General features: G+C 38.9%; 1 protein-coding gene across 1 annotated transcript; it reads left to right on the forward strand.

Annotated features, from left to right (window-relative positions):
• Window positions 1–1,382: 1,382 nt before the first annotated feature.
• On the forward strand, window positions 1,383–25,672 carry LOC107581386 (B-cell lymphoma/leukemia 11A-like). Its single transcript, XM_016266944.1, has 4 exons — window positions 1,383–1,555; window positions 4,057–4,392; window positions 23,312–25,262; window positions 25,294–25,672. The coding sequence occupies exons 1-4, from the start codon at window positions 1,501–1,503 to the stop codon at window positions 25,670–25,672; spliced, it is 2,721 nt and encodes a 906-aa protein (XP_016122430.1). The 5' UTR covers window positions 1,383–1,500.
• The last annotated feature ends 1,088 nt before the right edge of the window (window positions 25,673–26,760 follow it).

Below are 26,760 nucleotides of genomic sequence, written 5' to 3' on the forward strand. Positions count from 1 at the left end.
CAGCGTTGTAGGCTATTCCAACTAATTGTTTAAAAAAAAAAAAAGATTTGTAAAACAACACAGCACAACAGCACGGAATCAACAACAACAAAAATAACAATAAAATACAAAATAAAGATTATTGGTAGCTTTATTTGGTTTTGCTGTGGATAGCCTATATTAATAGGTCATTCCAATTCTTCAGCTGTTCGCTTCGCTATTGATGAATATTATTAGACAATAAATTAATACTTTTTTATTAAGCCACCGAACACTAGATGGCGAAATTGTACATGACACTTGGGTTGATTTCCCCAAATGTGTCAACAATAAACCATATATCCTTACTATCCAACATGATTTTTCATTCATTTCTATTTCTTTGACACTCCATTGATTAAAAGGATTTGTACCTTCTTGTAAATTTCATATTTTGTGTTGACACGTATTTATTTGCAACAAAACTTTTCCTAAGTATTTTCATCAGGCCTCTTTCATACAGTATGCAACACCTGATTTAATAAACGTTTCTACTGATCCAAAACACGTTTTGATCTAAAGGCTTCTGTTTAAATGTTTTAAGTATAATTTTGTGGCCAAATTATAACTGTGCCTATGGACTGAAGAGTAAATGAAAAGCAGCCAACAAGTGTCCAGCATATGTGGGAACTATTTCAAGACTGCTAGAACAACGCCAAGATGCAGAGTTTGCAAAACAGCAAGAACAGAGAGATTTGTAAAGGAATTAGGCCTATTACCCCCAAATGTTGAAAATAGTAATACATAAGAAAGGCACTGTTCTCACTTATAAGCGAGCAGCGCAAAAATAAATAAATCATGCACAAGAGGACGCAAAGTTGAATGTTTTTTTTTACTTGTGCTGAACCATGATCATATATTTCATACATTTCTCACATGTGACATGTATTATTAATTAAAAATTGCACTGTTTTCTATTATTAACAAAAAGTGCATTTTATTTGAAGAAAACCACTGAGCCACTGAATCCAAAATTGTCATTTTGACCCCTTTTATCCTTCATGCATTTATGTTTTTGGTTCTATTCTAAACAGACACCCGGATCTCTCTCTCTCTCTCTCTCTCTCTCTCTCTCTCTCTCTCTGCCCATTGGCTGCTGGGGTCTATGGTTCACATGCAGCCCATCATTGGTTTTTATGAATCTCACGCCCTCCCACTCGCAGCCGTCCTCCTCTTGCCTGTGTTCAGCAGATCCATGTCCATCATCTACCTCTGGACGGTCAAGTTCGCTGGCACGTCACGTCCGCACTTGAACTTGCAGCAGCTCAGGGGTCTTCGCTTACTTTCCATTCCTGTCTTGAGTTCTTCTCCAAGAAGCCATGAAGCCCAACGCAAGCGTCTTGCCGCTACACGCGCGTCTTCTGTACTATTCTCTATAATTCATGTGGGATACCCGATGCATCGCTGAAGAAGATTTTGACTCTGGACTCTCTGAAGACCCTGGCTCTTCCCAATGTGAACCCAGCTGAGACCGTGTCCAACATGTCTCGCCGCAAGCAGGGCAAACCCCAGCACTTAAGCAAACGGGAGTTTTCGCGTAAGTTCACGGGGAGCTCTTCTTTTTCTTTCTTGATAGTTTATCAAAAATGCATTTCATATAAATACGCTTTTTTAAAATAGAGTTCACGAAGGTGCGTCTCTTAAGATGGAACGAAGCGCGTCTTGCTGTTGAGTTGCGCTTCGCAATGATTCGCAACGCGTGAAGGTTGATTATGCATTTGTGTGTATATATGCGTGTGTATGGAGTAAATTAAGGGTAATTTGTTAGCATTTTACAAGGAAAATTCAGCTCTAAGTTCACTTTCCCTTGAGATATTTTAACAGTCCAAACTAGAGCTTCCCTTGGGCTTTAATGTTACACTCTAAAAAAAAATGCTGGGTTAAATACAACCCAGTGTGGGTAAAATAGGGACAAACCCAGCAATTGGGCTGTTTTGACCCAGCGGTTGGGTTACTACCCAGAAGGTTGGGTTAAACATGGGTCAAAACAACCCAATTGCTGGGTTTGTCCCTATTTTACCCAGCACTGGGTTCTATTCAACCCAGCATTTTTTAGAGTGTAGGCTTTAAATTAATTGTTACATGTGTTTTGTATTAGCCTACGATTATTACTTTTTTTAAATTATGGGTAGGCTAGCATGTAATGTTTCTTTTCAAAAACTAAACAAGTGCATATTAATGCTGATTTCAGAAAGTGTGTTTTTTTTCCTTCTCAACTTCCTCCTTCGGTTCTACGATTTTCAAGATTTGAAACGACGAAGGATTGTTATTCTGTGAAAGAATGTTTGCTATTAAGTGAAAAACAGTTTATGTTAGTTTTATCCTTGGCATTGGATATACAAACCTGGTTTTATGTATCTATCATATCAAAGCTGTTATAACTCCCCGGCGACGCTCCCAAAGCACCTCAAGTGTTCCGGGCCAAAACCTTACAACATGAAGGCCATTATAAATGAGAAAATCTACATGCACTCTATGGGAAGTTTACACTTGATCTATTAGAGTTTGGTTTTGTGCCTTTATTTAAATCGCGCTTGAATGTGTTCCAAGAGCACCGATACGCATACGTAACACGAGTTGCAATGTGTATCCGCTAGGGGGCAGAAAATTAACAAATGATGGTCCATTCAAGATGAGACATTACTAGGTGAACTTGAACTTGAGCCAAGCCTTCTCTCGTTTATTAAGTGTACCCACACATCTCCCGTTTAATATACATTTACAGTGTTTTTTATGAAAACATTGGTTTAGAGGACATGTGGGTCAATGACAAACCATGTCAGAGATGATAAAAAGGAGAAATCTGTTTAAGATCTAGTTTAAAACACATGTGCCATGCTCTTAGATATGTAATCTTTGTATTCATGTTGATTAAAAAAATGGTTTAAAATGCTAAGAAAGTAGCAATTAAACTACCTTCCTAGTATACACAAGGGTATACAATTTTTTTTTAAATTATATTTGACATATTCAGATGTCGTTGACCCATATGTATTTTTGATCATTGTGTTTATCATGTTGAAAAAGGTATAAAATATTAAATCATTTGGAAAAAAATGGTTTAACAGTGGTAGTGATTTTGATGTTTTATTTTCCAAATGTTATGTTTGCAAAATCTCCTGATGCTTCGTAAGAGGTGTGAATTACACCTGTTTGTCCAGTGCACGGTCTGATCTGAGGCTTTGTTCCAGTTCACAATGATAACACAGAACTGTGCATCTTCCAAGCACGGCTTGAAAGAAGAAAAAAAAAGCTGTAAAAGAGGCTTGATTAAAATACTGGAGCATGTTTTTAGTCTTCGTAAGAAACTCATGAATTGTCGCGCCCACCTTTTGTCCCACATGACCTGACACAGAATTAAGGTTAACCTACCACCGATGGCAACAATCGCCCTCAGCCCAGTTCAGACGCATTATGTGGTTTTGATTGCTCTTTCATATGTTCTGGCTGTCCTTCTGGGAACTACCCCACATACTCCCCTCAATAGCTAACCTCAGTTCAGAGGATTCCAGCACTTTTAACTAAATGGGTTCCAATCATCTTGAAGTCAAATTAGAATCTATTTTTTGATTCTCTGAGGTGTTGGGTTCATTAAGACGTGAGATTGGCAGGATAATGAACAGGGTCATGCAACTAAAGCGAGCAACCCCCTCCTCTTTACCATTACTGGGCAACCACTGTTTTTCTCTCTGTCTTTGGTTTTTCATCTTCTCTGCGTTGGCCTTAGATTGACTGTCAGTATTCCTCTGATAGAAGTGTCAGCATTTCAATATTAGATAGATATCGGGAACGTTAGCAAAGCGTTTTTTTTCCTACCCAACTAAAACTGTAAAATCAGTTGATATGACATATAACAACTCTAACACTACTGTAAATTTCAACACCTCTTCCATTTATATGGGAATGAATATAATGACCACTTATGGTATATATATATAATTAGCACTTATCAAGTCATTAACAGGTTTCAGTATGGATATTACAGGAAGTTGTTCTTCTATCTCTCACACCTGCATTTCTGCATTTCTCCTACCATAGCCGAGCCCGTGACGGCAGATATCCCAGAGGACGGGGAAAGCCATCCCGGATCGGAACCATCCACCCCTAAAGGGGATCAGGACCTCCTCACCTGTGGTCAGTGCCGCTCCAGGTTTCCTTTGGCTGACATCCTGGTGTTCATCGAGCACAAACGCAGGCAGTGTCAAGGCCGCCTATGCATGGGCAAAGATTCAGACCTGCCACCGTCGCCTCCACCCGCAGGCCTGCGGCGAGCCTGCGTCCCAGTGGAGGTGGCAGTTCAAGTTTCGCCCCACGGAGAGGAGCATTTAGCCTCCACGCCGCATGGATTACGGCCCAAGCAGGAGAATTTAACAGGTAGAGTACCAGATGTTTGGGTTGGAGAAAATCTATGAGAGAGTTTGCAAAGTCGAAACTTCTAATTGGAAGGCCTTGGACGGATAACACGTTTCTACCGATAGCTCATGGTTTTACAGCTTTCCTACTTTCCAAGTTTGGTCCGTTTCAGGAAGAAAAAAAAAGTACTTGACTTTATAGTAGATGAAAATAGTGTTCTTGCTGTCAGTATGAATGGACATTCTCTCAGTTCTCTCATGTGGCTTTCGCAGATGTTGCTGCTTTTAGTGTGGTTTTCACAAGGTCATATCTCACTCCAGTAAATGTATAGCTGCAGAGTGGTGCATTCATGCTGATAAAAAAGAAAAGAAAATCATTTTCAGCTGTCCAAGACAGGGCCTGCCATAGATTGTTAGTGTTTCTAGTCATTTTTATAATTATGAGAGAGCGTTTCCCTTTGCGCTGACCGCAAAGTATCTGGAAAGAAGAAAAATATGCAGCACATATTATGGTATTATGTAGCAGTTATGCATTTACTGTACCTCTGCTAGAATGCAAATTAATATTTTAGGCTTGCACTTTAAAATTGTTTCCACTGGGATGCTGTTATCAGCTGGGAGACAACGTATGGAGACAATTTATTTTACAGTAGGTATATTTGCATGCATACATTTTCATCATGAATCCAGTCCAATTTCAGATTGTGAGGTTCTGTTTATATGAAGCCTAAACGTTCACATATTCGTTTACATGTGCATTACATGTATTCTGAACAAAACTTCAGCACATGCAAACCAGAGAAAGCAACTGTGAAAATATCACCAGATCTAGCATGAACATAATTGTCATTTTTGCCATGGTGTAAATATTCATTCTCATCCACTGACCTCACATTCGTATGACATAAAATGTATGTAAACATAAGGAATTTTTCAGTTTCAGATCGAGCTCAGTCAACTGAGGTTTATACATAAAGGCGTTTCAATCTGATTGAGCAGTCAATCTGATTATAAATGTATAATTTGGGTGCATGTGTCCTTGTTACATGTTCTATAGTAATAACAGTAGATTATGCTGTAACCTAACCCTAATCTAACCCTTTAGTAAGAACATGTTGGTGATTAATAGTACTTTGTAATTGTATGATTAATTACACTGTATCAAGGACAACATAAAATAAAGTGCAACCGAAAGTATTTTTTATGTACGCCTCGTAGTATCACTCAGGACGTTCAGTGTTTGCCCGTCCCACTCCAGACAGGTCACACGCTTTCACCGTTACATGTCAAGCACATGCGTGATCTCCAGTCTGCGGTCGCGTCATGCAAGCAGATGTCCATCACAACAGATGGAATTCTGTATCGGCTGTAAATGGTGAATCCGTTAAAGGTTCACGCTTGGAGAAATTTGCATGATAAACAATTTAAGATATGCATGTGGACACAGCAGCTTTTTTAATACCCCCCTTAACAACACCCCATCACACCCCCATTTTATTCAAGTCTGAATGCCCCCGAGCAGCCAGACGATGAGCTCAGGCAATAACCCCCTTCTGCAGACCTCCCTCCCCTGCCCCCTTATCTGCTATCTCTCTAGGGTTATTTTCTTAAGCACATCCATGTGAAGCCATTTTCTCTGAGGCTGATATAGGTGATCCTGTCTCGTATTGTTGTTTAATAAGCGTTGTACCGTCTCCTGGTCCCTACAGACTTCGGCTCTTCATCATGCAAACACAAAGAGAACTGCTTTGATGTTATATTTTGTTAACTGTTATATTTTATTGTGCAGATCATATTTACATTGCACGTTAACTGCGTGTAACTACTAAATTGCGATGAAATGGTCTCTTTCTGTTATGTTATCCGGCGTCTTCTGGTGTTCTTGGCCTTGGTGTCTTGATGTCTTTGGCACTGGTCCACTATTCTCTTACCGGAGAGAGTTATGGATCATTAGCTGGAGGAGAGCAAGTGGAACGGGAGACAGGAAGTTTGGGGATCCCCAATAGTGCATCATTACTGAGGAGCTTTACAGGCTTAGCTCAAAAAAGAAAAATCTGAAATGACAAATCTTTTTAATATCTCAATTTTTTTTGTCCTACACAGCAAAGAAAATAAATGGAGCAAATAAAGACTTGTACTGAAGTCTTCTACTGAGAAAAAGACCCCTGTTTGGCTCTAGTCTAGATCTCAACACTGTCTTTAATTGTACTCAAAACATTTCTCATTGCATTTTTCAAGATCTAATTATATGAGCTGCTATCCACATTCATTTCTTAGCGCTATATTCTTAGTTTGTCTAAAATGGACTCATTGAGCTCAAATTTTATTTCTTTAAATGATTTTTAAGAGAAACATGTGAGACAAAGACAACTAAACTCAGCAACATTTAGCTTTGTGCAGTTACGTTTTGTTGAGTAGTTTGATGCTGATAGTGATTGAATATTGTTTCTTTAATATGTCATAGAAAAAAGTGGCTGATTGGTTTATTTATGAGAGTCTGAGCAAGAGTGCATGTGTCTGTGTTTGTGTGTGGTTTGCTGAGCCTGTCTCGACACAACATGACAGAGCATTTGACTTGGCAGACACTGCCAAGGGGTTCCCTTTCAGTGGGCATATGGCAGGACATTGGCACAGAGCAGGCGGGAATGTGTATTGTGGTGAGGTTTATATATTTGTAGCTGACATGGCATTTCAAGAACTAACAGCAGTGTTCTGCAGTGTGACATGCATTCTATTTTGCATTTTTACATTCTTGTATAACTATTAAACATGCAAGTTTGTGACCTCATTAATTGAGGGACTACATGGAACATTAGTACTATTAAAAATTCCATTTGCCACAACACAATAAAGTGCAAAAAAGCTAATAAATGCTTAAAATAATAATATAATAACATTAAAATGAAGGCATTTATAGCATGTAAAATATACAGTTTGTCTTATTCATATACATATACAGTGCATTGAAGCAAATTTTGTTTGCATAAACTTGCACGAAAACACATTTATTGTAGACACACAGCACATCTCCAAAAGGTTTACTGACTGTGTTTTGGCAGACAACTCTTTCAGCATTAAGCTATGCAATCATCAGATCTGTCAGGAGCATATGATATTCTGACTCACCTGTGTGTGCGTTTGTGTACAGATGTGTTTGTGTGTGAGTGTGGCCAGCCAGCTGAACTGTAGACACTTCTATTTAGTGTTTGCCGTGGGAATACAAAACTGCCTGCAGCACTGTGCTGATATATTGTAGGTAATATAAAATATACAGTACATGCTTTATACTGTACTACATTTGATTTTGCTTTATTGTTCACAAAAAACATCAAACATGGGTATAAAGCCATATAAAATGTGCAGTGTAAAGTAAATTAGTTATGAGAAATGGGTAAATGTGTTCTTCTAATAATCAATTTATTTCCTCTAAAAGAAAAAAATATTTTACCCATGCATTAGTGTGTTTTTTGATGATGTGCAGATAATTTAGAACTTCTGGTTCTGGGTATTTCCAGGAGAAGGCATTGTTATAACATGGTGGACTCAATATATGTGTGTGTGGTCTGCAGCTGGTGTGTCTTATCTGTGTTCTATAGAATGAGATAAAAACCCAAGAGGCCCCTCACTGTCTGAGTCTAGGGTCATGGTTCCCTGAAAGTCTCTCTCTCTCTTGTTGTCTGTCTCCATCTAGATTTTATTTTTTACCTCTTTTTTCACGCTTTTGCATGCAAACTCAATTTATTTCGGGTCAGTTGGTTGCAGTGGAATTGAACGACATCTGTAGTTTTGCTACACTCTGAAATAGAACACATTTTGATGCAGTGAGGAAAGTCAACATCAATGCACATCTGTAAAGATACTTAAGACTCTTAAATCAGGTTTGACTTGGAGCATTGGACTTAGACATTGAATAGGAGGGCAAATAATCATTTAATAATATGTCAAGACATCAGCTGTGTAAAGCACAATTCAAGTAGTTCCCTAAAGAGCCCGATCAATTCGTTCAATTCTTTGAACTTGAGTATTTAATTTTGCTCTTTTACTGCAATAGAAGCACTGAAGTGGAATGTAACTTTAGTCTTTTATCTTGGGAAACATTCTCTCTCTCTCTCTCTCTCTCTCTGAATCTCACTGATAATATTATGTGGCTCATTTGAATTTGAAGCACTTCTTTAATCTTCAAAGCCTTGATTGCTTTATGAATATGCATGGTACATGCAGACTTTAGTTCATTACCTTGTTGTAAATTCTAATGGCCATTAGTCCCTCTAGGTAATTGCCAATTATTTTGCATATTTGATTAGCCCATTATGAGTGCATTCAGTTGATATGCATCAGGCGAAGAAGGACTGAGTCGCTAGAGAAATAAACAGAGCTGTGCACCATTAAAAGATTTTAAGAGTCTTTTATTCTAAGTCTCACTGTTTAAAATAGTAACTTTATATAACAATGAACATTGCATGAAATGTAAACAAACATCTACTGGATTCCCATGTAGCAGTCATGAGCCAAGGGCATAAATGATTGATCGCTCCAAACAGAATGTAGTTGGATTAGTGCTACATGATGCCGCATAATGGATTATTTAGTGTTTCTAAAACATTAGCAACCGAAAGGAGATTGAGGTAGCTTGTTGACGTGTAATTCAATGTGTGCCATGATGAATCTTTCATGTGTACATTTGGTCAACCATGATAAATTTGTTTGGGTTGAATTGCACAACTATATTATTTAAATTGGAATGTAAGACCCCATACATACTCTATGCAAGTATGTGAACGTAAATGCTCTTAATTATGCTAGTTTAATTTCATGCCGTAATTTGTTGTGAAATATCTCGGACTGCGCTTTTCACTTCTTTTTGTCAACTACTGAGAAAATTAGATAAAGTTAACATATACTGTAGCTACCTGAATCATAACACATCTGATTGAATGTCACATTTATAGTTAACTCCATCGCCCCCTTGAGTACCGGAGCTCACAATAATGCAAAAACACATTAAGTAAAGTTTCCTGTCAAAGCATTTGCATTTGCGTACTTGCATGAAGTATTTAAAGAGTTTTGTAGACAAAACATTAGCTTACTTTAAGTTCATTCTTTCACTGTTACTATTAGACAGACTCACAGTACATTTAAGAAACCAGCACCTGTGTTTCATTTTCAAGTGAGATGCACTGCAGCTTGCGGTACCTTTATCTGCCCCATCACAGGTGCTGGCCCTCCTCCGGAGCCTGACTTAACCCTGTGTCTATGTCATGGGGTGTGAGAAGAGGCCGGCAGGGAAGCCGGCGGGGACACAATGGGGGGATTGTGCTCAGGGCGGGGGCTCGGAGGCTGAGGCAGCCCTGGCTGTGGCCAAACAGGTCGGGCCAGACAGCATGATAGATGGCTTTGTTTAAGGGTCCCGGGGTGGGGCCTGAACTTGAGGCACTTTGTTTATCCTGAATAGAGCAGGGGGGAAGACGCCGGAATGATCTATGTCTCGCTCGCTGAAGAGCTTTAGAGGGAAGAAGACAGGAACGGAGAGAAACATCCACAAAAAAGTGGCCAAAACAAGTCAGGAAATCAGACAGACGGAATGAGAAATTCAGTTGAAAAATAGTTGAAGAGTACACCAAAAAAATCTTCACTTACTCAACTGCATGTCATTCCAAAGCTGTCTGACTTCACACAGCTCTCTTCCATGTATTGAAAGTGGATGGTGACCAAAACTCTAAAACACTATAAAAATATCATAAAAGTAGACCTAACATACATATAACTTGTGTATGTCTACACATAACTTGTGCATGTCCTTCTAAACCCGTCTGACAGACATCTTTCTGTAAAACACAATTATAGAAGCTTAGCTCAATGTTCATGCTGCACTTTTTCATACATGTAATGTAAATGGTCACCAAAACTCCAAAGAGGGCAAGATATTACCATATAAGTAGCATAAAAATAATCCATATCAATTATCAATTATCAATATGTGACCCTGGACCACAAAACCAGTCTTAAGTCGCTGGGGTATATTTGTAGCAGTAGCCAAAAATACATTGTATGGGTCAAAATTATCTATTTTTCTTTGATGCCAAAAATCATTAGGATATTAAGTAAAGATCATGTTCCATGAAGATATTTTGTAAATTTCCTACTGTAAATATATCAAAACTTAATTTTTGATTAGTAACATGCATTGCTAAGAACTTCATTTGGACAACTTTAAAGGTGATTTTCTCAATATTTTGCACCCTCAGATTCCAGATTTTCAAATAGTTGCATCTCAGCCAAATATTGCCCTATCATAACAAACCATACATCAATGGAAAGCTTTTTATTCTGCTTTCAGATGATGTAGAAATCTAAATTTCGAAAAATTTACCCTTATGACTGGTTTTGTGGTCCAGGCTCACATATGATAATTTTGTGTATGTTACTCACCCACATGTCCTTTAAAAAACCAGTCTGAATGACTTTCTTCTGTCAAACAAGAATATAGAGGTTTAAATCAATGTTCACGCCACTCTTTTCCATATAGTCAATGTGAATGGTGACCAAAAATCCAAAAAGTGCTAATAAGGACCATAAAAGTATCATAAAATAGTCCATGTGAATTATCAGTATGTTCATTTTGTGCATGTTACTCACCCACATGTCTTTTCAAACCTGTCTGACTTGCTTCTGTAAAACCCAAATATAGACGTGGGATGAATGTTCATGCTGCACTGTTCCATACATTAAACATCAATGCTAAACAAGCTAAAAGTTGAATAAACAAAATACTCCATATAAATTATCATTTTGATTACTTACGTAGAACAGACCAACATTTGTAAAGTTATTTAATGAAAATTTTGTTGCTACAAGCATGGTCACTGTTCACTTTTATTAAATATGTATTGTTCATTACAGCTTGAATTGTCTGCAGTAAATGTCCCCTTTTGTGTTCGGTGAAAGAAATAAAGTTATACAGGTTTTGTTTGTATTTTTAGATGAACTATTCCTTAAAAATGTAACAGTTAGTAAGAAGGAATGAGGTAAAGGAAAAGAAAGTGGCTGAGGGAGAGCAGTGCTAGCTGAGCATGTGTTCTTTAGGTTAACGGAGGGTCAAGTTGAGAACTACTGGAGGGGGAAGGGCCATCCTCTCACCCTGATGGTGGCTGTCCATTTCTAGATCAACTTGGCTGAGCTCCAGGTCTTTTAAATCTGACTAGACGTCATGCACACACACACACACACACACACACACACACACACACACACGCAGCCCTCATACCTGCTGCCTGTATATCAAATACCACTAAGTTTTTTTTTGTTTAGTTTTTTTGGGCCAAAGGCAAAAAGAGGCTCTGACTTTTGGACTGGTTAGAACCGGTTGGCTGGCCTTGTCTTCACTTGCGTGCCTCTGTTGAAGACAATTCACAAAACACATGCAAACACACAAGAAAGAATACCTGAATGAACCTCTTTTGAGAGTGCAGGACAATGGAGAGCAGGATAGTTGAGAGCTATACATTGTGAATTGAATACGATGGGTGTCATGAAACCGTTCACAGCTACTAGTACGAAACAAGACAAATGCAATGCGATCAAGCTCATCTGAAGTGTGAAAATCACACATTTGTGAAAATATCTGTTGAGATGGATAAATATGTTCCTTTGCATGCTCTTCACTTGTCTATCAGTTGACCCACACATTTGCATATGTATTTATGCAGATTTTTGAGGGGGCTCTCACACACAGCAGGGGTCTCTGAGTGTCACGGTTTCTCAGAGTGAATTTGTGCGTCTTTGTGTTCGATTCTGTTGGGTATGTCTATGTTTGTGTTTGTGTGTGTGTGTGTGTGTGTGTGTGTAAATACCAGGGTACGTTGCTCTATATCTGTTTTCTCAATCTTTCTGTTGATGTCTCTTTTTCCACATTCTCGGTTTCAGTATGTGTGTGTATATATGTCTGCCATACCGCGTGTCCGACCCCACAAAGTGGGCCACAACTTCCAGATGGTGCTCTGTAGCTTTGTTTGGTAAGTGAATACTTGAGCTGTAGATGGCCTATCAATATCCACTCTGAATGTGGAGAGACGCTGGCTATACATTCACCATGTTCTCTTTTTTGCAGCCGTCCATGAATAGTTTTAGTTCTTTCACAACTCTGTTTATGTCAGATGTGATTTATTTTGTGAAAGTGTGGGTTAAACTAGCCAAGGCCATCCACATCAAGATGGAGGTCCCTCAGATGTGCTCTCCTTGTCCATTGACTTCTTCCTCCATTCTGAAGAGTTCAGGAAACAACCACTATGGTGGGGAAATTGTTTGACCTTTCACTGTTACTGCTGCTCCCTGACAGAAATGCAACTGTGGAATTACTTTTCTGAGACAAAAATCTAACCGTGTCCTTGAGTTTTGCTTTTGGAAAACATATGCATACATGGCAATCAGCTTTGAAATCTAGATACCATGACCTCTGAACAGTTGACCTAAAAATAAAAAAAATGTCATCATTTAGACACTGAACAACGGATGAGTCAAATTATTTTCTTTCTTCATTGAACGCTAAAGGAGATAGGAAGAATGATCACATTCATAGTTCACACTATTTCTCTACAACGAAAGGTGACCAAATTCAAAAAGAAAGCACTGTAAAAACAGAATAATGACTGTGTTCAATTAAAAAATTCTGCCTCTAGAAGCAACAGCAAGTTTGGCGTCACTGAGGGCAAAAGTCATTGGTTCTTGCTTGTCACATGGCAAATTGAAATATATGCAGGTCAAATCAGATTACAGAGTTATAGCAGAGGGAAAGATTTTCAGTGAACAAAGACTTAAAGGGTTAGTTCACCCAAAAATTAAAATTCTGTCATTAATTACTCACCCTCGTGTTGCTTGAAACCCGTAAGACCTTCGTTCATCTTCGGAACACAATTTAAGATATTATTGATGAAATCTGAGGGCTCTCTGACCCTCCCATAGACAGCAAGGTAACTACCACGTTCAAGGTTCAGAAAAGTACCAAGATGATCGACAAAGTAGTCCGTGTGACATCAGTGGTTTAACTGTAAAGTTACGAAGCTACGTGAATACCTTTTTGCACAAACCAAAACAAAAATAACGACTTTATTCCACATTTTCATCTCTACTGTGTCACTTGTGAATAAAGTCGTTATTTTTGTTTTCTTAGTTACCTTTCTTAGTTTCTGTAGTTACCTTGCTGTCTATGGGAGGGTCAGAGAGCCCTCAGATTTCCTCAAAAATATCTTAAATTGTGTTACGAAGATGAACGAAGGTCTTACGGGTTTGGAACAACACGAGGGTGAGTAATTCATGACAGAATTTTCATTTTTGGTGAACTAACCCTTTAATTTTTGGTCAGTCACAGAAAGCTATTATTTTGCTTCAGAAAACTTGGAATCTAGCACATCATTTGTATGGACTATAACTAAGCCAAGATTTGTCATCGGAATTTTATTTGGTGTCAAAAGTGGGACTTTTATTTTGACAGCACTGAAAATACAGTGCCTAAAAATATATGCTAACATTTTCTATATTTTTTTCAAAATCCATAATAGAATTACTGAATCAAGAAGTTGCTATCTAAAGTATTTGTACAGTTTATTTGACAATTTCCAAGTCATTTTCAAATTGTTTGCATTTGTATATAATTATTTCAGCAAATATTATGTCCAATAAAATCTCAATTTAATTGCAAAAATTGTTATGCTTGTGTTATTTACTATCTTAATTTAAATATTATGATTTTCCATCGGCCACCCTTCTTTGAAAGATTTCTGCATCAGTCATCAAAAAATCTAGATATCGGTTCACCCACTGTATAGAAAATAGCATCATTAAAACATCTCCTTTCATAATTCCGTTTCCGTTTTATAAAGTCTTTAATTATGTTTAGTCTATGATTTAATGCCTATGTTTCTTATTTGTCTTTGACATCCCTTCCTTTCATTCGTTAGCTCCGACAAATATAATATACAGTGTCCAGAAGTGCTATCTGTCTAGCCAGGGAGCAGATGTCCCATCATGAGCCTGTCAGCTGTCAGCGGCCTGAAACAATCTTTGAGCTCAGAGAGAACGCCGGTCCAATTAAAGAGGTTAATTTGCTTTAGCACTTATCTGTCCATCGATGTATTTCTTTCTGTATCAGCCTCTCCTGCTCTTCTCAGACCAGTCTCTCATTCTTTTGTCTGTTTGCTCTTCTCTCTTTTTCTTTCATTATGCCTCTCGTACAATCCCATCTTATTTCCACTGTCTTCTCATCCCTCTTTATGTAGTTTGTTTGCCTCTCTTGCATTTGAGCAACACACCGTGGTAACATTACGGCTGTAACAAATTGAGCACTTGTAGAATGCAGGCATGAAACCGTCACAAAGCTTCCATTCAGCGTCTTACTGACTGAACATAAAGGCCCATGACAGTTTAAGTGGCGTGTTGAGTTTGCATGTGAAAGCGTGTCTACTGATGTTTACAGCAAGAAAGAGGGTTTGATGAGAAGGTTGAAACAATGCATGTGTGTGAAACCCAGACAGACAGCGTTACATGCTTTCATCGTGGAGAAAATCTGTCAAACCTTTGAACGGTATGGTATAAATGTGTTGACATGCATAGATCGGTGCACTTTATCTGGCATGTGATGTTTGTGTGTTCTTGTAGCCAAACTATTCTGGCCAAAAATTGTCTAGGGAACTGAACGATCACAGTTTTTATGAGCCTTTTAGAAGGGCTGGTTTAGAAACCAAAATCTGTCCAAATCTAAACTCTGATCCCCCGTCTCCCATTGCTCTTGTCATGTCATTATCGTCTGGATGAGAATGGATCATCTCCTCTGTCCCCTGCCCTGCTCCGTGAACCCCTGCCCTCCAAGCCTGTCAGAGTGAACTATCGCAGACAGATACACACAGAGACACTGTCACACGCACAAAGACACATATAATCCCAGAGGCCCATCACACTGAGAGGACAGATGCCCTTGTTGTGGTGTAGAGCCTCCTCAGGATTTTCCTGTCTTGTATTAAGAAGCAGAGTACACATATGGAAAAGATGGTTTGCAAAGAAAATCAATTTGGGAGAATTCTAGTTTGGAACATTTTGGGACTTCCTGAAGACTTGTTTTAGCAATTAATGTTGCTTTTGTTAAGTCTATTTGACTTTGTGGATCAACATACTCATTGGTCCTGAAGCAATCTCCCTCATAAAACTTTGTTTTGTTAGTAGTACACTGATGGTATCAGATGGTAATACCATAGTGCTTTGATATTGAGCTTGGTACTGAATCAGAACCATATTCATGTAACATGTTACTGAACTGGTAATCTAAGGCAGAGGTTGTCAACCTGGGGGCCAGGGTCCACTAGGGCCCTCAAGTAAATTATTGTTAATATATTAAAATGATGAAACACTAAATTGAAATTAAAAAAAGATGTAAACTAAATTAATAAAAAATATATAAATCATAAAAATATCCACTCATAACTGTTGTTTTTCAATTGTATTAATATCAATACTCATTTCAGTTCATTGAAACCCTTTGAAAACAAGCAGTTTTGTCATAATTATTGCAGAAGTACTGGAAATATTGTAGTTTACAGTATATTGAATATTGTGTTCGACTATGTGGAGCCTTTGAGCCTAAAAGTTTGATAATCATACATTTATAAAAGGTATTTGATAGTAGAATCACCATATTGGAAGTAAAAATTAACAACAGAATAACAATACATCTAATTGCAATTAGACCATTTTAAAGACCCTATGAAATGACTTTACAAGCACATGTGTTGAAACATTTCCTATTGAATATTTCCTATTTAAAGTTAGGAAATCCCACTTTTAAAAAACAGTCCATAGGCCTTTAATTTACATTACAATTGTGAATCATTATTTGTTCTTTGCTATTGCAAGTAATGTAGTCATGTAGAGCTGGTGTTAGTGGGAGAGACGTTCTCATTCTAGAGCGCATTTGACTGGAAACAAATTGATAATTTTTATGCATGTAATGCAATATGAGTCATCAATATAACAATTTTGGTTCATTTTCAAGACCAGAGAGATTTTAAATGCATATATCTGTTAAGTTTGTCAGCTTTTAGGAATACATTAGCATACTAATGACCTCTAAGCTAACACAAATGAACTAAATGCAACAAAAACTCTTCTGTGCCTGTATGTAATTTTCTCTTAAAATACTTGTAAGACCCTCTGACTGTGAGGAGAAGCCAGAAAGCTGCTGAACGTCTGTTGTGCCGCTCTTTCAAATACTCTTCCGCTTGGCTCCACCACTCACTGAGTTGTGACCCTTGACCTCAGCGGGGCCGTGTATATTTACGGTCTTGCCAGCGCCTCCCTGGAATGTCTGAATTTAAGTGCATAGCTAGAGATGGTGTGCTGTCCTACAGCTGCCTGTGTATAAATCCTGCTGTCACCAGAAAGCCTTCAGTACCCCTTCTTTCACTTGTTGTTTCTATCACTCTCCTCCACTTTTACACAACTTTACTTTACTTAACCGCACAAGTGTCTCAAACCAGAAATCTGTGCCTCCTGCTCTGTGGTGAATAAGGAAGCTTTTGTGCCTTTTTTAACATCTTCAGAGCTCATTCACGGCCGTCCAAGGAGTTCTGCGTGATCACACACACAGATGAAACACTCCCACTTGTAAACAGGCGAAAGTAGACAACTGGTTCACCCTGTACTTTGTGAGGTTAAAAAAATGTTGTTGACATCCGTTTACATGAGCTGGAAGACCTGATGAAAACAGCCCCCTCTCTGCGACCTCTGACCTCCTACAGTCTTTCAAAAGTATGTACTGTATAAGAGCTGTGAGCTACAAGGCTCCAGACAGATTTCTGGCAAGAGCGCACAGGTAACATTCCAACTCTAGTCAAAATTCCTGAGATGTATGTTGTTAAAAGGATGATTCATCTGTTGCTATAGATTAATTAATATTCAGTTGTTGCGATTGAAATGTGATACTGGTGACAGATAGCATTCACATGCCATCTGCCTCAATTTTTCATGACTACATGAATCCAAAATGTTGTAGCTGATTAATTAACCCATGAAAAAATCTTTCGTATAAGCAGTTTTTCATGATGAACATCCATCCACATGGCATTTTGATTAATTTGGAGACTTTGAATTACAAGAGGCAATGACGGCCTATATTCAGTTGTTATTTGGATATTAAATATGGATTTTCAATTTGGACATACGAGTCAAAACTGAGCGACAAATATTTCAAGCTCTCTCTTCATGTGAGTGTGTCATAACAAACTCTCATGGCAGTTCATAACTAATTTTTTTATAAAAACACAAAAACAAAAAAAAACAAGTTTCCATACAAATCTCATGGTATGAATTTATATCGCCATTTCGTAAAATAGTTAAAGTTGGTCGTAACCAGCCATGACTGTGATTGGGTCATATCGCTCTGTTGTTCTCCTTTTGAAAGAGTCAGGACAAAGTGAGGAATTACCTTTCATAGGAAATTTGTGTTGCACCTGGTTGGGACCAGTGTTGGGGGTAACGCATTACAAGTAGCGCAAGTCACGTAATCAGATTACTTTATCAAGTAAGTGATGCATTACTTTTAAATTTACAACAAAAATTTTTTTTTTACTTTTTCAAATAAGTAATTTTAAACTAATTTCTCATTTATGTACTGACACCTCTACTTTCCCATGCCGAGAGAAATTGGGAGTGAGTTGCAGAAGCAGAGGTACTTCCTTCAGCCTGAGGCTTATTAATTTCACATGAAAAGTGTGAAAAGGGCTTTTACAGTTGCCAAAAAAACACTTTTGTGGCTATTTAAAAAACAAATAAGCAAGCCTAGCCCAGCCCAGGTGACAACAAGTAATGCAAAAATAACATAATGCATTACTTTCTATAAAAAAATAACTAAGTAATTCAATTAGTTACTTTTTTATGGAGTAACACAATATTGTAATGCATTACTTTTAAAAGTAACTTTCCCCAACATGGAAAAAGGTATTCATTTCAAAATTCACTGGCTATTTTTAACAGTTTCCTCATTGATGCTAAAGCAGTGGCAGTTTGCAGAACTCTCCCATCTGCTACCGTACAGCGATGCAGATCAGAACATATGTATCCAATTAAGTAGCAAAGCAGAGAGCTGGAATCCAGCTTGATGTCAGACAAATGAAGAATTGGGGTGAGTGTGGCCTGTCTTAGCCAAGTGATGGTTGCATCCATCTTACAGAAGCTTATTGATGTTAAATGCATGTGCTAGAGCTCTTATATTTGAGTTAAAGGGGGACTGGTAGTTATACTATGTCTGATTGTATGTAACAGCTGCTTTTGGCTTTCATTTTTTAAACACCACCTCCTGTAGCTAATGTCAAATTCAGCTATACTAGCATGATGTAGCTTTTTGCTTAACCTTTTCAGTTTCAACTTAACCTTTATCTTATTAATGAGGTGTGCGACTAGTCTCACCAAGAATAAAACTTCATCCATTATTCACTGGTTGGACCATTAGATACTACTGGTTGATATAGCAATGCAATAGCAATTTGGGCACTCAAACTACGAATTATGTAATTATAGTTGCCTTTATATATCAAAGTACACTGAAGAAAATTTGGTGGTGAAACAATTTTCACTCAGAAATCACTAGTAAATTTCACAAGTAATTACAACAAAATGGCACATTGAATTAAACATGAAATTTTGAAGCAGAAAGATTGAAATAGTAAAAAAAAATTTGAAAATTTTTTACCATGTAATTATAGTTGTCTTGATATATTTAGAAAGTATTTCATTTAATTCTAGCTTGATTTACTACATCACTTGTGCCCAGGATGCACCAGATGGGAAGCCTTAAATATTGACCCCGTGGCTGTAATGTGAATGGGGAACACTGGTCTTTTTGTACTGGTCCCAGTACCAGAGCTCTGCCTGAGGGGGGCTTCCTGAATGAATCCTCTCACTAGGCCTGACTATCACATGCCCGTTTAAGCCTGTAGTCCTCTCATGGATCAGGAGAATGCAAAGAAAGGGACAGGATGACTTGAAATAATCTTTGTTGAGCAGTGTGGAAATGTTGGCATGGTGGTAAGGTTTAGAGCTATACTGGACCTCTCACTGTACACCTCTATACATCAATGCAGAAGGCCAGCTGTGTTAATGGACTTTCAGGAACTCTTTAGACTAACAATTCTAAACAAAGCAGTAAGCCACTCAAGGCCAAGCATTACATGGTTAAGGGTGTTGTTAACCTTGGCACAAAGTGGAGTTATTGTCAACGACAATAACAGATATTTAATGTTTAATGTAAAGTAATGTGAAGCATGATTTTGGATCAATGGATTGGGCTACCCAGCGCAATGCGATCGACAAAAAGGTCCTCATCCGGTTGTGTGTGGTTAAGGAAAAAAACTCAGATTTACATTTGACAGTTTATCTCCTCTTCTCTGTTTCATCGTACTATGCCTTGATGATGAATCTCACAAAAACGATTTGTCATTTTACCACAAAATCATATTAAATATTTTGCATGAAGAAATTGAAGCCTATTTCAGGACCTTTAAGAATTTTTTGCTTTCTGAAATTCTTATTTTCATGAAAAAAGCACATTTTCCCACACTTTATCTGTACATAATGCAATTTCACTTATGAGTTGTTGTTTTTTTATATCTATGATTCTCAGTGGTGATTTAAAAATGATGTAATACAATGCCTTTTTAAATTTAAAGCATAAAATAAAGGCAGCACAACAAATATTGCCAATGATGATGATATATACTTTTCACATGTGATTAATTGTCATGAATCTTTAAAATAGGCTTATTAAACGTCTTATTTATTTTGTTTTATTTTGAGATCTTTTTTATAGTTTTTTGTGACATTCGCTCTTTAATGAAGCATGAATGATAAAATTCTGTTTGAGGTTGCTTTAACTGATTTACAACAACAGCTTTGGCTCGTCCAATCAGATTTTAGAAACAGAACGAACCATTTTCTAATGAGTATTTCATAAGAAGCAGATTATTGCTTGTAGATATTTGCTGGAGTCAAACTGTCTCCACCATATGTTCCCCTCTTCACTGGTTTTCAGGCTCCAGTGTTTGCTCTGTCTGTGGGACAGTCCTGTATGCTAACAAAACTTACACCTCTGCCCTGTGCAGACTAGTCTAGTTCATCTTTCCCAGTAGCCACCTCTTTACTTTTCTCAGACTGCCACCTCCCCCAGCTGATCCCTCCACCCGTCTGTGGGCTTTAAACGCCTTCCCCTTCACCTCTCCGTCTGGTCCACTCCTTTTTGTCTGTCCGCCTCTTTAATGTGCGTTGCTAAGGTGACTGCTGACCCATTGCTTGGCGCTCTATGAGAGGCCCCATTCCAAGATGGCTGCCCTTTTAGACACTTTCAATTTGCGATGGGGGTAGGGTGTGTGTCCAGCGCTAGTATTGAGATCACTGGAAATTAAACCCTTGGACCAACACATGTTTATGGGCACTGACAAGAATATACCAGCTGCCAGATGAACGCATTCTTTCTTGTGACCAAATACGTTTTCTCACCTTGTCCCCAGAGTATCCATATGGCACTTGGAGCATTTCATTACATTGATTTGAATATGAGAGTAATCATGTCTAGATTAAACTAGGGTCAGGTGTGAGGGCACAGATGCTTGAGTGAAGTGTAATTATTTTCTGGTAAATTATGCATAGTTGTAGCCTCATCGTGGTCCTCAAATAGTAAATCTTGAACGTGTTTTCATGGTGTCAAATACTCTGATCTGTGACTTTTAAGCACAAAGTTCAAGTCTTTGGTTTCAGATTGATGCTTATCTTTGTGTATTTAAGAAAAGGACTGTATAATAAAGGGCCTGAGTGCTTGTGCAGTGACTTGCATGTAGTGCTCTGCGATTCAGGCATAACCTGGTATAACCTAAAGTGCAGAGGTTGCAATAATACCATTTCCATGTATTTTTATCTGTAGCTGGAATGAAGTCTTTACACATGGTAGATCTGCAAATACTGTATATATATTGGATAATACATTCAATACAAGTCAGTTGCTCTAATCAATATAAATAGGAGATAAACCATGCGCAAAAATATTTTGGAAAAAGTTGATGCAAGTGCGATTGTTCTCTACATAAGTCTTGTAGAGCAATGAAAATGTCATATCACTAATCTGTCCTTGAAGTGTTTGTATTTGTCAAATAGTTTTTTTGTCTGTGGTCAGGCGCTCAATGCAACACAGAATAAAAGAGAATAACTGAGAAAGAATGAAAGAAAAAGAAAAACAGACTGCTTCTAGGCTTGCTGTTTGGTATGAATGGAATTATATTATACTATATATAATCACATAAAAATGCATACAATCTTCAATTTATCCTAGAAAAGGATATTTTGCTGATGCTCCAAGCAGATACAAAACGGCTCTTTTCTTTCCTGTTCTCAAAATCTGGACGGACAAATGCCCACAAATTATTCTGCCAGACCTCCCCTCACCTTTTAGCATATCACTAAAGAAAATGTGATTGTCGGCCATGTGCTAAAAGGAACAAGGTTGAAAGTAATCAATAAGTCGGCCTCTCAGACAAGGCCACCAAGTAATAGCTGCTGTTGGTGAGGTGGGTGTTTTAAATGTCAGCGACGCAGGATGATTATATGGCTAGGGAGAACACTTCTCTTATTTTAGGCTGTTTTCACACTTTATTTGATTGCTTGGTCCAAACTTAAGTATGATTTCTTTCTTTCTCTCCCTGCCCTGCGCTTCTCTTGCACATAGTATTTTGGGGCACTACTGTAATTGTCTTGATAGATTTAACAATAAATTTATACAGAATGGAACGGCTTTTTGTTTTCATCTGCTGCAAATGCACTGAAATACAAGCAAATAATGTGAGCTGCTCTCTGAATGCAATTTGCAATTAGTAGTTCACTACTACAAGTTAGGGCAGATTGCTTTCATACCAGTTACCATGAACTTTACCCTAGACCCACTTAAGAAGTGGATTTGTTGTTCACTGGAGTTCAGAAAACTCCTTTTAACACAAGGTGTTAAAAGACAGGAAATGCTTGGGGTGTGCTCCCTGTGTTTGCTTGTGTATGCAGTATGAAAGCTAACTGACCAAAAATTAGCTAAACCTTTATCCTTATTTTTTGTCATGTACATTGGAAATCCTCAATACAGTTTGCCAGTTATTGCTGTACTAGTGATAAGGAACATTATACACTGTAATGATTGTTGTCTTATAGAAAAGCATGTATTTTTAATTCTTCAAATATAAGCATTGGCCTGCTCATATGATTCATGCGATAATGGTATATGATTTAATTGGAGTAAGCATGAGAATAGACATGCAGGCAAAGAATGGCCTTTTTATGAAGGAAAATCTCCAGAGGAGGTCAAACCTCACACAGGTGGCAGCAATTAACTGTAATTTTTGCAGATTGTAATGATCCATAATTTACCAGCCTCCCCTTGCATCTCTTATGCAGTAAAAAGTGTTTTGATTGGGTACAGGTTTTTTGTTCACTCTGGCCTTTGTGTCAGATATCTCAAAGACAGGCACGGCAGTTTACATATGGAGTGATGTTCATACAGAAACTGAGCAACCATACCTTGAGTTTCAAAGGCTTACCGTATCTCGAGTTTAGCCTTTACAGTTGTGATTTATCATGTCAAGATTTTAAGGTAAGAGCATAACTGTAATAGCAATAATAGCTAATACATTGGATGATAGAGGTAGTGGCTAAAGCTCAGAGTCAGAAAGTGAAAGGTTACTGGTTTGAGCTTCACAATTGTGCCGCTAAGCATGGTTGCATTTGCAATTCCAAGGGGACTTCTTGCAATAAATGTGCTGGTAAATGTGTGTGATCAACTTCTATGGAGAGATCTTACTGAGCCTTTGTAGTAAAATAGGAGCATTTCCTAAATGGACAACTAACCTTCTCCCTCTGATTTTGTCTTGCAGATAAAGATGAGCCCAGTAGCTACACTTGCACAACTTGTAAGCAGCCCTTCAGCACGGCTTGGTTCCTGCTACAGCATGCCCAGAATACCCATGGTTTCCGAATATACCTGGAGAGCGAACCTGGAAGCCCGTTAACTCCTCGGGTGGCCTCCGCTCCAGGCATGGGTGGTGACTGTGCCTCGCAGCCACTGCTACATGCAGCCCACCTGGCAGACAGTAGTCCCTATAGCCTGATGAGGATAGCCAACAGAGATGGGTCCTCGGTTCCTAGAGAAGGCCGATATCCCAGGACACCTCCACTCTTTAGTCCCCCACCACGGCATCACATGAGCCCAGACGATCTGGCTTTGGCCCCCCACCACCCAAGCGCCTTTGACAGGGTAATGCGTCTTAATTCGGTACCCTTGGATTCCCCATCTATGGACTTCTCGAGACGACTACGGGAACTAGCAGGCAATTCTGCTGGGTCCTCTCCGCCCATGTCACCCAACAGGCCTAGCCCTATGCAACGGCTACTGCAGCCATTCCAACCAGGGGTGTCTCATTCTCCTTCTGGATCTCGCTCAGCACCTACTCAACAAACTCCAACTGTGCCAGCTGTGAAGGCAAAGTCTTGCGAGTTTTGTGGAAAGTCCTTTAAATTCCAGAGCAACTTAATCGTCCACAGGCGTAGTCATACCGGAGAGAAACCTTACAAGTGCCACCTCTGCAACCACGCCTGCACTCAGGCCAGCAAGTTGAAGCGCCACATGAAGACTCATCGGCACAAATCCTCCTCTACTACCTCCAAATCAGAAGATGGCCTTTCAACTGCCAGTTCACCTGAGCCAGGCACAAGTGATTTGCTAAGTAGTGCCACCAATGCTCTGAAATCTGTGGTGGCAAAGTTTAAAAGTGAAAACAACGGCATCATCCCGGAAAATGGACAGGAGGAAGATGAAGAAGATGACGAGGAGGAGGAGGAGGAGGAGGATGAAGAGGAGGAAGGGGAGGAAGAGGAGGAGGAAGAAGAAGAAGAAGAGGAGGAGGAGGAAGAGAATGAGAGTGAGGTCGGCGAGAGGAATGGTATAAACTTTAGCCTGAGCCTAGAAGGTGCACGTCACCATGAGAACAATAGACAGCGACACAACAAATGTGTCGAGGGAATTCAGGATTATCGAGATGCCCAAAAACTTTACAAACGAGGGGACCACAGATCAGCTAGTGTGACAGGTGGGGACGAATCCCCACAAGAGCCTGATCAAGTCAACAAGGGATACCTACCCATTGTAAATGGAACAGCCTCCTACCCAAACGATGACCTTTCAAGGAAACTTCTTGTCGGAAGTCCAGAATCCGACAGCCCTCTCTCCAAACGCATCAAGGTGGAAAAGGACCTTGATCTTCCAACTCCTACAATCCCCAACTCAGAAAATGTCTACTCACAGTGGCTGGCTGGATACGCAGCGTCACGCCAGCTCAAGGATCCTATTCTCAACTTTGGGGACTCAAGACAATCACCTTTCGCCACGTCTTCAGAGCACTCCTCGGAGAATGGAAGTCTCAGGTTCTCCACTCCCCCTGGGGAGCTAGATGGAGGGACAGCCTCTGGGCGCAGTGGCACGGGAAGTAGGGCCAGTACACCCCACCTTTCCACTGGTCGACCCAGCTCCAAGGATAGTCGACGTAGTGACACTTGTGAGTTTTGTGGCAAGGTCTTCAAAAACTGCAGCAACTTGACAGTGCATCGGCGCAGCCACACTGGTGAGAGGCCATACAAGTGTGAGCTTTGTAGCTACGCCTGTGCTCAGAGCAGCAAGCTAACACGACACATGAAGACGCATGGACAGACAGGCAAGGACGTTTACAAATGTGAGATATGCCACATGCCTTTTAGCGTCTACAGCACTCTGGAGAAACACATGAAAAAATGGCACAACGATCAGCCATTAAGCATTGAAATTAAAATGGAGTAAACTTTATGATGTCTTTCGCAGTCCTAGGAGGACAGCCTCTGGGCGCAGTGGCACGGGAAGTAGGGCCAGTACACCCCACCTTTCCACTGGTCGACCCAGCTCCAAGGATAGTCGACGTAGTGACACTTGTGAGTTTTGTGGCAAGGTCTTCAAAAACTGCAGCAACTTGACAGTGCATCGGCGCAGCCACACTGGTGAGAGGCCATACAAGTGTGAGCTTTGTAGCTACGCCTGTGCTCAGAGCAGCAAGCTAACACGACACATGAAGACGCATGGACAGACAGGCAAGGACGTTTACAAATGTGAGATATGCCACATGCCTTTTAGCGTCTACAGCACTCTGGAGAAACACATGAAAAAATGGCACAACGATCAGCCATTAAGCATTGAAATTAAAATGGAGTAAACTTTATGATGTCTTTCGCAGTCCTAGGAAAAAAAAATATTTAAAGCACAGCGTCAGTTAATTATGCTGGCCGAAAATTTTCAAAATGACGCAAGACTCTGAGCCTCTCTAATGTGCAATAACTAAATGTTTTGTACTTCTTTTCTTACTGGTTGGCATGTTTTCATGTGTTAGCTTGATTGATAAGCATTAGCTGTGTTGCTGTTGTTACTGTCTTTTATCAAACAGGACATTTCATGCTGCAAACAATTAATTTTTACATATCATACCTAGTTGTATTTTGTCATTTAAGCCGTAATCTTTTGACTACCTACATTCACACTGGGGTTTACACTGTTCATTAGGGGTATAGACGAACGTTTAAACGGTAACATTTTACTAAAATACTAAAATTTGTATTGTTGCTTGTGAAAAAGAGTGCCTTGGGTGTTTAAAGCATCTGCGGTTTCTGCCATTTGCCATAAGCCTGGGGATATTATTCAATGTAAAATTAGGTTCTTGCATCAAGTACCTATTGTGAATTCGCTAAATGCAGGAATCCAGCATATGTTCTTATGTATATCATTTACTAGTATAACATGTTGTGTTTCTTTAAGTATGATTCTTTTGTTGGCATGTTCATGCCTCGGTGAGATTCTACCTTGTGTTTTGGTATCAAACTGACAGGTACATTAGTAAGTTTTCTTTTAACTTAGGGACTCAATGTTTCTTTGGGTTTTTCTATGAAGGTTTTTTTTTTTTTTTTTAGAAAGTAGCCCTGAAAATGTGTTTTACTCAGTAGATAGCCAATTAATTGGACTATACTGATACATTTCTATTTGGTGCATGGAACAAAAAGCATATTATGTAAATATGTCCATTTTTATAGAATTAATTTCTTGACAGGGTCATCCACGAAAATTTAACAAACAGTCCCCGAATAAGCTGTTAAAGAATTGTCTGGATTGAAAATCCTTTACATTTCAAATTAAGCTCAGATTGGCTAGAAATAGAAGTAGTTTAGCAACACCAGTTTTGATGGAGCAATGCCGAAACGTATTTCAGGACATTTACACATTATTGGATGAAAGTCTGAATACTTTACAGTT

This window comes from Sinocyclocheilus grahami, unplaced genomic scaffold (assembly GCF_001515645.1).
Source record: "Sinocyclocheilus grahami isolate Dianchi unplaced genomic scaffold, SAMN03320097.WGS_v1.1 scaffold34.1, whole genome shotgun sequence".
NCBI lineage: Eukaryota > Metazoa > Chordata > Actinopteri > Cypriniformes > Cyprinidae > Sinocyclocheilus > Sinocyclocheilus grahami.